The following is a 12,926-nucleotide window of genomic DNA, read 5'->3' on the forward strand; positions in this document are numbered from 1 at the left end:
TTCAAGACCATGATGGGTCACTGAAGCCGCCAAGAGTCATACTCTCCTATTGTTTTTGTTGTGTGTTGGAGTGAGGTGTACTAATACGTGTTCCCTTGCGTTAATTCAAGTGCTTATTGTAGTTTGCTCAGCAAAACGGGATAGTGCATCAGCTTTTTATAATTGACAGAGCAGCATCTGTTAGTGTATTGTACAATTTGTACCGCCACTTAATTTATTTTGAAATGGTTTTACAGGTTCTTGCTGATACAATTGGCGTCACATTGAAATTGGAAACTGCATAACACAACAGATGGTTGTGTTGAACTGATATTGTCTTGACATAACAGATGAACTTTTCTTTGTAAAAATATGTTATCCTGCTTAGAAGGAGGGAGGAGTTTAAGAAAAAGAATCAACGTGAAATGATCATCCATACCCCGCTATTAATTAATAAATGTAATAATGCAATGACTACTCTTTTATCAAAGCATTTATTTAGGAGTAGAGTGGAAATGCTACTCCCTCTATGTTTTTTTTATAAGGCGTACGTGCGTATCAAGTTTTAAACTCCAAAATCCTTGACCAATAATTTGGCAAACAATTTTGAACTATTACTACAATACAAACTTTATATGGTTAGATTTGTGATCATGTGTTATCCAAAATTTAGGTGATCGTGTCATATGAAGCTGTGCATTATAAACGAAATGGAGGTAGTACAATAACTATGCCCTTAATACTTCCATTGCCTATACTAAGCAGTATCGACCACTTATGATCTCCTGATGTCATGGACAACTTTTTTTTAAGGCCTCTCATGGGTACAACACCGTAGTACCATCATGCATGAACACGCAGCAGCAAAAAAAAAAGATTGATGTCATTATGTCAATAGTCTTTGTGAAATGCTATGTTTTCGCAAGATTAAGGTTAATTAAGAAGCATATTGGTAGCAAACATCTAAACCTAAATTCAAACATATTTTGCATTGTCTCATTATCTCAAGCGAGGGTAAGGTAATTTCTTTTTCCGTATACTATAAAAAACAAAGAGGAAACATAATTATGTACAAAGAGGAAACAAAGAACACCCAGCTAGCTCGTAAAATATCCGACTCATATCATCCACGCCTTGGACTTGTTTGCTATCAATAGCGGAGTGTGAGACTGCGCGGCTGGCTGGCTGCGTTGATCGTTCACCAATCACCGCATCGGGTCCTATCCGAAACTAGCTCCCCAAAATAGGATCTCGCTGGAAAAAGTCACCACAGAATATCATCTTTATCCATTTAATAATTTACTATAGATACTAGAGGACCTAGTTCACTTGATGAGAAAAAGGAAACAAGGAGGCCTCATTGCCAGCACCGGTACGTGGTTGTGATTCTATCTAAACATACTAGAAGTCAACAATGAAGTTTACAGATGGGAATGAGATAGGTTGTGCCACCAACCAACCACTGGCTTAGAAAGTTTACAGATGTTCGTTTGGGCTTGTTTGGCTGATAAGCTATAGCTAAAAATACTATTGACTGAATTGGTGTGAGAGAAAAATATTATTCGTTGGTTAAAAAAGTACGGCTTATAAGCCAAATAAGTCCAAACGAACAGAACGTTCTGCTCTAGACTTTGCATGTGTTTTGATGGAGTACTTAGAGCGCTGTGCTTGGTTCAGCGTCGAGACAACCATGCCTCCAGCTCATTGATTTTGAACGTTCGGCGAATGAAATTGCTGCCTAGTTGGCAAGTTGCTTGCCAGGTCGCCATCTAATAGATCTTATATAAAATTTGTTTTATAAAACATGTATTGTATTTATTGCTCCAAATATAAACATAGACGGTTAGCCGGTAAACCGTTACGAATATTCGAGAGTTAATTTTTTTTAGAAAAGGAGGTTTCCCCTGCTTTTGTATTAAAAGCAAACAAGCATCCAAGTTCAACGTTTTAGGCGCGCCCGCCTTACAAAACAATTCTTAGTCTGACGGTGACAACACCGCATTGTTTAACGCCACATTGGCAAGTAAATCCTGCTCCAGACGCCCTGAGAACACATCAGACTCCCGTAAACTCGTTGCAGCGCTAGAACCCGTAAGCCGAACACCCAATGGTGCCAACTCTGATGACGATTCCACGTTATTGTACCACATCAGCTGAGGCGGTATTGATGCTCTGTGTTCTAGTTGGATAATCACCTCCTCTATACACACTCCAGAATCTTGCTGCATCATTGGGATCCATCTTCGTAACATCCTGGCGATCTTGAAGAGAACATCCTTCAGGGCCATCCACTTGTGCCCCTGAAAACATAATTCATTCCGGAATTTCCAAAACGACCATAAGACAACCGCTCAAATAGTATTTGTAACCTTATGTTTCTTATTTGCTAACCAAAAACGAGCAGCCGATTCAAAATCATGACCAATTCTTAAACCAAGGAGCTCAAAAATATAGTCCCAAACCAACTTAGCCACACAACACTCAAAAAATAAGTGGTTGATAGATTCTTTCTCACTACACAGAAGACAAGTATTATCATTAACATTTCTCCTTTTTGCCAGATTATCCCGAGTTAAGAGCTTGTTTTTAGACACGAGCCACAAGAAAAACTGCACTCTTGGAGGGATAGGTAACTTCCAAATTGAACTAACAAACACTGAGAAAATTCCTCTAAAATTGACAACAGCGTACAAGGATTGTACTGAATATTTTCCAGAAGAACTACATGCCCAGATAATTTGATCCTCCTCTTCAGAGAGGGTGACTTCACTCATCAAATTCACCAACTCCCACCAAAGGCCAGACACTGTTCTTCTAAAAGTAAGCATCAAATTTTCACCATCCCAGACCTCTCTCACAGACTTCCCCTGTTGTTCATTAATGACATACAGGGACCAATATAAAATAGCTAAACTTGTATTTCCCAACCACCGATCCTCCAAAAATCTCACCATGTCACCCTTTCCCATATTCCACTGTATACCGATTTTAGCAGCCTACATAGCCCACACCACTCCTTTCCAAAAAGGAGAGGTTCCTACAGAAGAACAGCACAAGACATTTGGTTTATCTGTCCTGTATTTATAATCCACAATTTTAGTCCAAATAGCAGTTTTATTAAGCTGGTATCTAAAAATCCAAGCACTCAATAAAGCAAGATTAAGGCTTCTTAAGTCAGGTATGCCTAACCCTCCAACCTCTTTCTTCTGAGCCACAAGAGACCAATTAGCAAGGTGATACCTGTGCTTTTCTTCTGTGGCTCCGTTCGTTGGTCTGAAACTTAGCTAAAACTGGCTGAAAAACACTGTTCCAGCTGAATTGTTGTGAGAGAAAAATACTGTTCCGGCTGAAAAAAGAAGCCGAACAAGCCGAATATGAGGTAAGCCGAACAGGACCACAGGAAATGTCCCATATGGGAGTTGATCATATCTCCAACCAGTTATCCTTTTGATAATTTTGTCAATCACAGGTTGTAAATCAATTCTCCTTAATTTTGAGTAGTGAAGAGGGACTCCTAGATACTTAATAGGAAAATCAATAATTTTGCAGCATAAGATTTTGGCAAAAGCATTAGTGCTATCTTCATCCAACCCAACAGTAAGCAAGTCACTTTTATCATAATTGATTTTTATCCCAGACATTTGCTCAAAACAGACCAAGAGCCATTTCATATTGCTAGCTTTCTCTAAGTCATTTTCAAAAAACAGTAAAGTATCGTCGGCATATTGTAAATCAAGAGTTAATTCTGGCACACGATATAAACATTGAGTTGTGCAACAGGTGAGGTGGACGTGTGAGTATGACCAACCAACCCACAGTTCAGAGTTTGGGCATGGGCCCACCTGGCAGAAGTTACCTCCACTTCGCTGTCGACAGGGCCCCACTATCCGAGGTTTATTATCCATTCTGGAAACACGTGCCGCCACCAGGGAAAAAGAGAAGAGATAAAAGAGCGGCGTTTTTATTACTTTATTTGCTTTTTTTTTTGGAAAGGGATTACTTTATTTGCTTTGATCCATCGTTTAAAAAGGCGTCATTACTTTCCGTCGCCGCTATCTCGAATCCCCCTTCTCTTCCTCCCCCTCTTGTGCTGCTCTCTGTAGAGCTCGGTGATCCGCGAGGACGCTAGGCGATAGCCATGGCGGCGGCGCAGGCGATGGCGAAAGGGAGCGTGGGGTCTCTTGGTCGGCGGAGGGGCGCCGAGGCGGCGCGGGTCGGAGGATCCTGGAGGAAGAGCTCGTTCCTCGGCGGGAGGCTGGCGGTTGGGCCCAGGAGACCGGGTCCCGTGTTCCGGATTCTAGTTACGTCGCCGGCGCAGGTTATCGAATCTCCAGAGTCCTCACTAATTACGCTGATTCCAAAAGACTTTTTGGTCTGTTTTGTTAGGTCTTCCGTGTTCCTGTATTTAGCGTGATGAAATTGTTTTTTTATAAGGATCGTGATGAATTGTCAATGTTGTTATGTTAGTCCGATAGCCAATGACCATGTTTTTTATTTTCGATTGTACTCTTCATTTTTTACCGAGATCCTCATGATCTTTTCCCCCTTTTGTATGCAGAGTTTTGACATGGCTGCTTCTTCTTCTCTTGAGCAGATGAACCTTTCATTTGGGAAAGCCATGAAGTGGTGGCAGAAGGGATTGCAACCCAACATGCGGGCGATCCAGACCGCCCAAGACCTCGTCGATTCCTTGACTGACGCTGGGGACGGGCTCGTCGTCGTCGACTTCTTCTCACCCGGCTGCGCTGGCTGCCATGCTCTCCACCCCAAGGTAAAGGAACAAGCAGAAAGTTATGTGATTCACTGTTGTATATTACTTCTCTATCATGGGAATTCAGTCGTGCTGTTGTAAGAATTATTTTCTCTTGCGCAGATTTGCCAGTTCGCGGAGAGGAACTCGGATGTGCAGTTCCTGCAGGTGAACTATGAGGAGCACAAGTCTATGTGCTACAGCCTTCATGTTCATGTGTTCCCTTTCTTCAGGTTCTACAGAGGAGCTCAGGGTCGGCTCTGCAGCTTCAGCTGTACCAATGCAACTGTGAGATCTTGTCCGATCTTGTGTTCTGGTGTCAATCGTTCTGTGTTCCTTGTTCTAGTTGTTGCAAGAACATCTTAAAGCAAGGCCTGGTCCAATGATTTTGGAAGAATTATATGAACCAATTTTGCATAAAGCATGGCCAAGGTACAAACTGTAGTGTCTATCTGGCATAGGTGAATTATATTAACCAATTTGGTGAAAGGAAATGGAAAGTTGTGAGCGTCTTGTCACGTTGTTATTATTTGCAAATGGAAAAAATGTCATTAGTAGTTTTTTTTAAGAACCGGCAGGAGAACTGCCTATTGTATTAAAAAGAAGAGAAGCCCGTAAAGGCACTATACAAAGTTATCTGCACAAGTGGAGCGTAAGCTCAGGAAAACAAATCCATTAGCACAAGAAGAAAAACGCAAAGCTCACACCCTCGCTACAAGCTTGTCTAGATGCTTGGCACCTGCCACAATCCAAAGTGACGCCTCTTCTTTTTAGCAGAACTACTAGGCAAGTGCCCCACACTAGAATGACATTAGTAGTTGGTCGCATATATGCACCTGCTGTAGTGCTTCCAGATCTACTAGGCAAAGAAATTAAGAAAGACCTTGCAACTGTCAAAAAAAAAAAAACTGAAAGCAATGACAATGCTGTGATCTGGTACTTGTCTTTGATGTGTAATTTGACTTCCATTGGCCTTTAGATAGTCTGGCTTGTGTCTTAGTATTTCAGAATAGATAATATTTCAGAATAGATAAGATCCAATGTTTATCGTTAATGGCTACCAATTGATTTAACTTATACGGTTGGTGGCTATTGTATGCAGATTAAGAAGTTCAGGGATGTACTTGCAAAGCACAGAGCGGATAGATGTAGCCTTGGCCCAACTCGGGGACTAGAAGAATCAGAATTGTTGGCCCTGGCTGCAAACATGGACCTGCAGTTCACCTACACCAAGGAGCTAGAACTGGCTCCAAGCATGGAAGATGTCACGAAGGTCATCGCTGCTGACCGTCCAAGGCTTCCAACAGTAACAACGCCATTGGCAAGGCAGGGATCTGAGGACAGGGCCTTGGTCTCATCTGGAAGATGATATGTGGTGATCGCCACTTCCTTCAGTTATGTACAGTTCTTTATCGTTCTTCGTGTGTACAGTTTGTTCCTTTTCATAGTTGCAGAGTGCAGGCTTCCAGAATTTTACTTGTGAAGCCTGCCAACGCTGCCTGCTAGAAATGAAAAATGTGTTAGCAATAGCAACAACTGTTGTGGGCCTTTGGTCTTCTGGAAATCGTTTGGTATGAATGAGTCTACTTATTTGGTAGTGTTGCATTTTATAAATCGCTGCGCCGAGAGTTGCTCTTGTTCTTTGTAACGAAAATGGTACGGTGGCTTTGTGAGTGAATCGTTTATGGTTTATTACCAAGTCTATTTTAACTCAGAATGATGGCATCATCAGAGCTCAGAATGCAAGGCAGCTGGAAAAGGGTGCAGGACTACAGCCTGGCACCGGTAGTGAAGGCCCAGGTCTTCTGGCCCAATCCGTATGTCTGACGACTAATGGGCTCAATATCGTCGCCTCCTCACGGTGGGCTATGCATTAAAATCAACCAATCCATCGAATTGGGCCGTAGACATTTTATTGTTTTTATCACTAATATCCGACAATTCCACTTCAATTTTTCTAGTACGCTGCGTTGTAATGTGTAATTCTAAAAAAAAACATGTCCATCTAGGGCTTAATAATTTATCTTTCCTCAGCCACAATGTTTAGACTGAGTAAACTTTCCTGGACTGCAGCAGATCTTAAAGTTCTTCTTGTAAACCTTTTTTTTTGGGACGTATGCCAAACTTTTGTGCTCACACTTAAGAGAGTTGGCTACAATTATGGATGAAAATGGATCGGGTACGAATGGATATCACTCATATTATATTTGTTTTTATATTTCTGTCCGGATTCGAATTCGAATACGGATATTGTCAACCATGCCAGATAGAATACAATTGGATGTCGACATCATAAATATGCGATTTGATTATTCGAACGGATACGGTATCGGATGTTGAATATTCAGACTCGGATACAGATAGATCTGAACCTCTCTAAACGAATTCAGTCTCGAACGGTCAGAAAATATCCGTGCTGTTTTCACCCCTAGCTACAGTATACAGTATATCAGCACTACATTATTTATCGTCTACAAAATATATGTAACTTTACACTGTGACCTTTTCTTGTTGGACCCATTGGCCTCGTTCGCTTCGCTGAAAAAAGCAAAACACTATTTCGGCTGAAAAAATAAGTTGAAAAGTACGGATTATAAGAAGCGACCAGGGCCATTTAAGTCCGAAAATGATGATTAATATATTTTTCTTTTTCCGACAACAAATGTACAAAGTAGTCCAAAAACACAACAAACAAATTTCCCAATTCACGATTGTGAGACCCAGCTCATAGGCTGAATTTGCGGTTGGGCCGAGGCTACTATAGCTATAGCACTGAATTAGGCTAGAATACTGTAAGTGCAACTATAAGTTTAGTGCCATACCGTAAATTTTGGGTTCGCTGGATCAGCTTAAATAGCCAGGTCAAGGACGCGTAGTAACCTTCGGTTAACCGTTTTGCGCGAAGCGAGGACAAAAAGCTCAAGCGGGTTGCTACGTAGGTGGGGCCCATCCCTTGACAGAGTGGGCCTGGGCCGTGTGCGGGGCCTGGGGCGTTACAAATGGTATTCAGCACTGAATTGGGCTAGAGTTACTGCAGCCTGTTCGTTTGGCTGTGGCTTATCGTAAACGATCGTAAATTTTCAGTCGGAACTGTAGCTGCACAAACACTGTGCAATCAGAAGTTTAGTGCCATACCGTAAATTCTAGGTTCGTCGGACCAGCTTAAATAGCCAGGCCAAGAACGCATAGTAACCTTCGGTTAACCGTTTTACGCGAAACGAGGACAAACAACACAAGCGAATTGCTACGTAGGTGGAGCCCACCCCTTAGCAGAGTGGGCATGGGCCGTGTGTCGGGCCTGGAGCGTTACAACGATCAGAATAAATATACACCTGGTGTTGCACTTAGGAGGACCACGAACCCGTAAATATGTTTAATTTTTACGAACCTATTTACGGATTCGCGGACAACCATCCCTAGCTGCACTTGGCCCAACGTGGTACTCTATCCCCCAACGGCGAGGTAGAGCTAGGTAAATGATCCGTATCACTACACTCATTCAGTAGTAGAAATTATAGTTGCTTGCGAAGACCATGCCGATCTGCCACCACGACGGCACGACGTCGGTCATGTAGAGCGTCTGGCCGCCGGTGGAGGTGACGGAGAAGGAGAGCGCCTGGCCGAAGAGCGCCGAGTTGCATTGCTAGTTGGCGCCCCAGTTGCGGTTCAGCGCGACCCACCCGGCCTTGGTGCCCTTCACCGACACGGACCGGATGGAGCCGCTGCCGGCCACGTTGGAGAACTGCACCAGCTGGAAGAAACTGGACCCTCCGATGGTGATCCTCATCCCTCCCTGCCTCCAGCACGTCACCCTGCACCACCACCATCACCGGACCGGCGATGAGTTCGTCGGAGAAAGGCAGGAAAGAAGCCGGGATATATATAAGAAGAAGACACGTACGCAACGCTGCACCTGCACACTGCACTTACTGCTGGTAGAGGACGGGGATGATGCCAGGATATATATAAGAAGAAGACACGTACGCAACGCTGCACCTCCCACGCGGGCTGCGCCATGTCGAAATGCGGCCGCGGCGGATTGCACCAGCCGCCGCTGTTGCTGGGCTGCGCCCAGTTGGGCGGGCAGAAGTTGGTGGCCGTGACGGTCACCGCGGCGCCGCGCTTGCACCAGGGGGACGCGTTGCTGTCGCACATCACCAGGTAGCACTGCCCGCACGCCGCGCCGTCGTTGAACAGCACCGAGCTCAGCGCCGCCGTGTTCGTCCCGTACCCGGCCTGGTACAGGTTGCCGTACCCGCACGCGCCACCTACACGTAAGCCCGTTCGGTTGGCTGGTTCGTGGTTCGTATCATTGCTGGTTTATGAAGAAGTACTGCCGTCTGGTTTGTGTGAGAGAAAAATACTGTTTCGGCTTGAAATTTATGATTATTTACGACAAGCCACAGCCAAACGAACGGGCTGACGATCGAGTGCTGCTGGTTAGCCTCGGGAATGAATCCACACTGCACTGCACGCGGCTTTGGAGCGGTTGTTATTTACCCATTGTGCCGGAGCCGTCGCGGCCGACGTAGAACGTCGCCGTCCCGTAGTTCCAGCCCTTCGCCGGTGCGAAGAACGTCGCCGCGCCTGGACGGCGAGCAATGCCAAGACTCTGTCCATCTATCTATCTCAATGAACAATACAGATACAGAGGAGAGTAGCAGTGGTTTCAGTAAACCAAACCAGGAGCTGAAATGCGTAGGATGCTCTGACGGATTGGGGGTGATCGTGGCATGGCTTATATAGGATCAGGGAATGCGAATTATGCGCGGCACAGGGCACGGGAATTGCTGGGAAGATGCGATCGATATCCCACTGCGCTGAGCTGCTAGTGCTAGCTAAGCTCAGATGCGTACAAGGCAAACCAATGCAAATGGACACAGCATACTACTCATCAGTTGACTCCCGGCTTAGGATTTCCTACAGCATTTTTTCTCCTGATGTGATGAGAAGAAACATGGCATGGCATGCGAGATCGATCATATGCATCTCGTTATCCGTACTTGCCGGGGTTGAGCTGAGTTGGTGACCTACCTCTGCGTTAGTTTATGACATAGACTATCACCATGTTCGCTTGTTGGTTGCTAACAGTGTTTTCCTCTCACAACCAACCAGCACCAGCCAACCCAAACCAGTCCAGAAACCAACCAGCGAACACGCCGTATATATAATTTGGAATGAGATAGATCCTAGCTAGCTAAACTATGATTTGGAATGTGCATGGCCGTTTTCGTTTATCTCTCGTATACGTGAAATTCGGAGAGTTCTGACCCACATGAGGCCATGAGGGCCAGCAGTGTCAGCACATGGATTATGGCCCCTGGAGGTGGATAAACAACTGAGGGTTTAATGAACTTGCCGCGTACGCAGATGCTCAGCTCAATCATGGCATACCTGGTCTAGAAGAGTCAGAGGTTTATCGACCGGCCGTACCGCCTTCGGATTCTTTGAGTTTCTTTAGCATTAGCATGGAATCGTTTGCCAAGTTGCACGCAGCTGTGGCATTTTAATTTGCCGACCGGCGACAGTCGTATTTTCTTTTGGGGGGAAGGTCTAGCATGCTCTTTTTTTTCACTGTAATAAGAAACCAATCTTAAGAATATCTTATACATGAACTTTGCTGGTATTTCACATGAGGCAATTCACTTCACACTTCCTATTGGTGAATGGTCATGAAGAAATTTCGCGTCCCATCCAAACAAACAAATCGTTAGCGTTCTGTTGTCCTAGACGCCAATAATCAATAGCTCCAAGAGTCAAGCCTTATGTTGCTTCCAACATTTAGCTATGCCCGACGCAACGGGTATGTATGATCTATCACAGATGAGTGCCCTATTCGCTTAGCTGATAAGCTATGACTGAAAGTACCGTTGACTGATTTATTGTGAGAGAAAAATACCGTTCATTGACTGAAAAGTACGGCTTATAAGCTAAGTAATCGGGGCGGAGATCGCCAGATTGTGCGAGCCAGCTGCTTTGGTCAGTGGCCGCAGTTCACAACAGGGGCACCGCAAGCAGACTTCTCGCTTTGGAACGGTTTGAGTTGCAATCACCTGGGTTGGCCCAGCGAAGCAGGGGCCGCTCTTGCACTGCCACAGATTGGGCTTGGCCCAACTTGCATGCAAGTGAAACCCATAAGGCCCTAACTTGAACTACTAGAGATCGTTTTGTCAAAAACGTATTTTTAGATCCTAAACTTGTTAACTTATAAAGTGGTGCAATGCAGCCTGCAGGTCCGTTTCTAGACCATACAAACCACGGCGATGCACCACTTAACAATTTTGGAGACGAAACAATCCTCAGCATGGCTGACGAAACAATCTCTCCATCCTTCTCCAGAACCATGGTGTACAACCCTTCGTAGCTTAGCCGTTTAAATTCATACCTGTTTGTTCTAGCATGAAACACCTTCTATATAAGCGACACAATCAAGACCTAATATATAACCGAATGACATCTCAAGGTCAGTATAAAAATGTGCATGTCTCACTCTGACTCAAAAAGACTTACCCAAGGCTATCCACAGCTTGGTGGAGCATGTCAGTCTTGGTCCGTCGATCCTTCACCGCATTGAAACACTCGTTGAGGACGTCGAACGCTATCGCAAGTTTCACGTTGCATTCCCTAAGAGCTGCCTGATTCCTCTTTCTGAATCCTCTGGAGCGTCTACGAGAAACCATCCTCGGTAGGGTTCATTACGCCTGCCACTTCTGATAGCTAAGCAGAGAACTGAAACATGCATCCAAAAAAAGGCACCGTATGTTCAGTTTATATAACACAAGAATAAAAACCAAATGCAATGGTGAAATTGTTGCGTATCAACACCAGCATATTGCATATGCTCAGAACTACAACTGCGGTGCCCAATAATTGCAATTTACATTATTTGTGATTACAATTATGTACCTGAATTTTTTATTTGTTTGGTTTTCATCAACAGCTAATATTAATAGGAACAGAGCACTTCAAAATTCAGTAGTATACTGTGGATGCATCTTATTTCTATAATACTGCACCAACACAACTTGAAAGTAGCTGGAGCATATTTTCCAAGCTGTGAGGTTTTGTGAACTCAAATTTGAGTATTATGTATGTGAGAAAATTCTCTATCACACAGAAATCAGCCATCACCTGAATTGTTCCAGCTGCTGTCAGGACTCCAACTACACTCCCACCAATAACCCTATGGTCAGGACCAAACAAAGCAATGCAAAGCCCTCCGCTTCGGGTCCGTGTGCCACCATCATCTAGCACCAAGTATGACCCGGAAAGGCAATAAATCTCAAATCGACCCTGCCAAATCAACAATAAAGCACAAGGGTACAAAACTAAATGAGAACAAAATAATCATAGTATACATGAACAATTCCATGAAAAAAGAAAGTATCTTGTATAGTATGGCCTGCAAGGATATAACCCCAACCTTGGACTGAAAGCAGACGTTCTCAGCATACTTAACTAATTAAGAGAAAGTGTGAAAACAAATGCCTTCTTTTATGATTTATTTTTCCCCTTTGATAGCAATACTTCAGCTGTAACATGCAAGCAATCCAACTATCCAGGCAAATGCTAGCAGCAAACCTTTTGTTTAATTGGCACAGTGGGCAAACATTTATATTCAAATATGCAACAAGAGAAGAACATAACACATACATGCAGCAGTTTTTAGGCCAATGATAACCAACAGCAACATACCTCATATGTAACCACACCACCAGAGTTTGAATCTTGGTGAAGGGTTGCTGTAGAAACAGCTCTAGTTGCTCAAATGATGCACACTGCCCTTGGGCCTTGTTGTGAGAAGGCCATTATTCTGGCAGCAACGTCCTGCACAAACAGGAAAGCTATAATCAGCATCCCCATGGTTGGTATTTACCAAAGTTAACAATTGGCACTATAGCAACCACCAATCAGATAGCAAAATAAATGCAACAATAAGAACACATGAATGGCTAACAAATCACATGGCTAATCAAGGACCAGTCGGCATAAGCATTGCCTAACAAATCATATGGCCAATCATTATTAGAGGCCATCATCAACCTATGAAGCAGAAACACATAGTGGGGAGAGCACCATTATTACAGTATATGTTTTATGCAGGTAGCACAAATGAGCAGTTGGGCACTATTGTGATAAGTTCTATGTGCTCAATAGGACCAGAGAACCAAAAGAACTCATGAAGATCACTTTCAGA

The 12,926-nt window shown here is 44.0% G+C and overlaps 1 protein-coding gene, 1 long non-coding RNA gene and 1 pseudogene across 4 annotated transcripts; 1 reads left to right on the forward strand and 2 right to left on the reverse strand.

The window, feature by feature from the left end:
- The first annotated feature begins 4,002 nt into the window (after positions 1 to 4,002).
- LOC136507493 (thioredoxin-like 1-2, chloroplastic) lies at positions 4,003 to 6,366 on the forward strand. Of its 2 annotated transcripts, none has more exons than XM_066502204.1 (4): positions 4,003 to 4,297; positions 4,538 to 4,750; positions 4,853 to 5,017; positions 5,832 to 6,366. In XM_066502204.1, the coding sequence occupies exons 1-4, from the start codon at positions 4,118 to 4,120 to the stop codon at positions 6,096 to 6,098; spliced, it is 825 nt and encodes a 274-aa protein (XP_066358301.1). In that variant the 5' UTR covers positions 4,003 to 4,117; the 3' UTR covers positions 6,099 to 6,366. The 2 variants fall into 2 exon arrangements, with proteins under 2 accessions (XP_066358301.1, XP_066358304.1); XM_066502207.1 differs by having other exon boundaries at positions 4,004 to 4,297; positions 4,574 to 4,750; positions 5,832 to 6,360.
- A 1,862-nt stretch (positions 6,367 to 8,228) lies between these two features.
- Positions 8,229 to 9,349, reverse strand: LOC136507507 (expansin-A25-like; annotated as a pseudogene).
- Positions 9,350 to 11,398: 2,049 nt separating this feature from the next.
- LOC136507518 (uncharacterized) lies at positions 11,399 to 12,926 on the reverse strand. Of its 2 annotated transcripts, none has more exons than XR_010771753.1 (3): positions 12,425 to 12,926; positions 11,861 to 12,022; positions 11,399 to 11,430 (listed from the first exon to the last, which is right to left on the reverse strand). It is a non-coding gene; the product is annotated as an uncharacterized lncRNA (long non-coding RNA). The 2 variants fall into 2 exon arrangements; XR_010771752.1 differs by having other exon boundaries at positions 11,406 to 11,458.

Source organism: Miscanthus floridulus, chromosome 1 (genome assembly GCF_019320115.1).
Source record: "Miscanthus floridulus cultivar M001 chromosome 1, ASM1932011v1, whole genome shotgun sequence".
NCBI classification, from domain to species: domain Eukaryota; kingdom Viridiplantae; phylum Streptophyta; class Magnoliopsida; order Poales; family Poaceae; genus Miscanthus; species Miscanthus floridulus.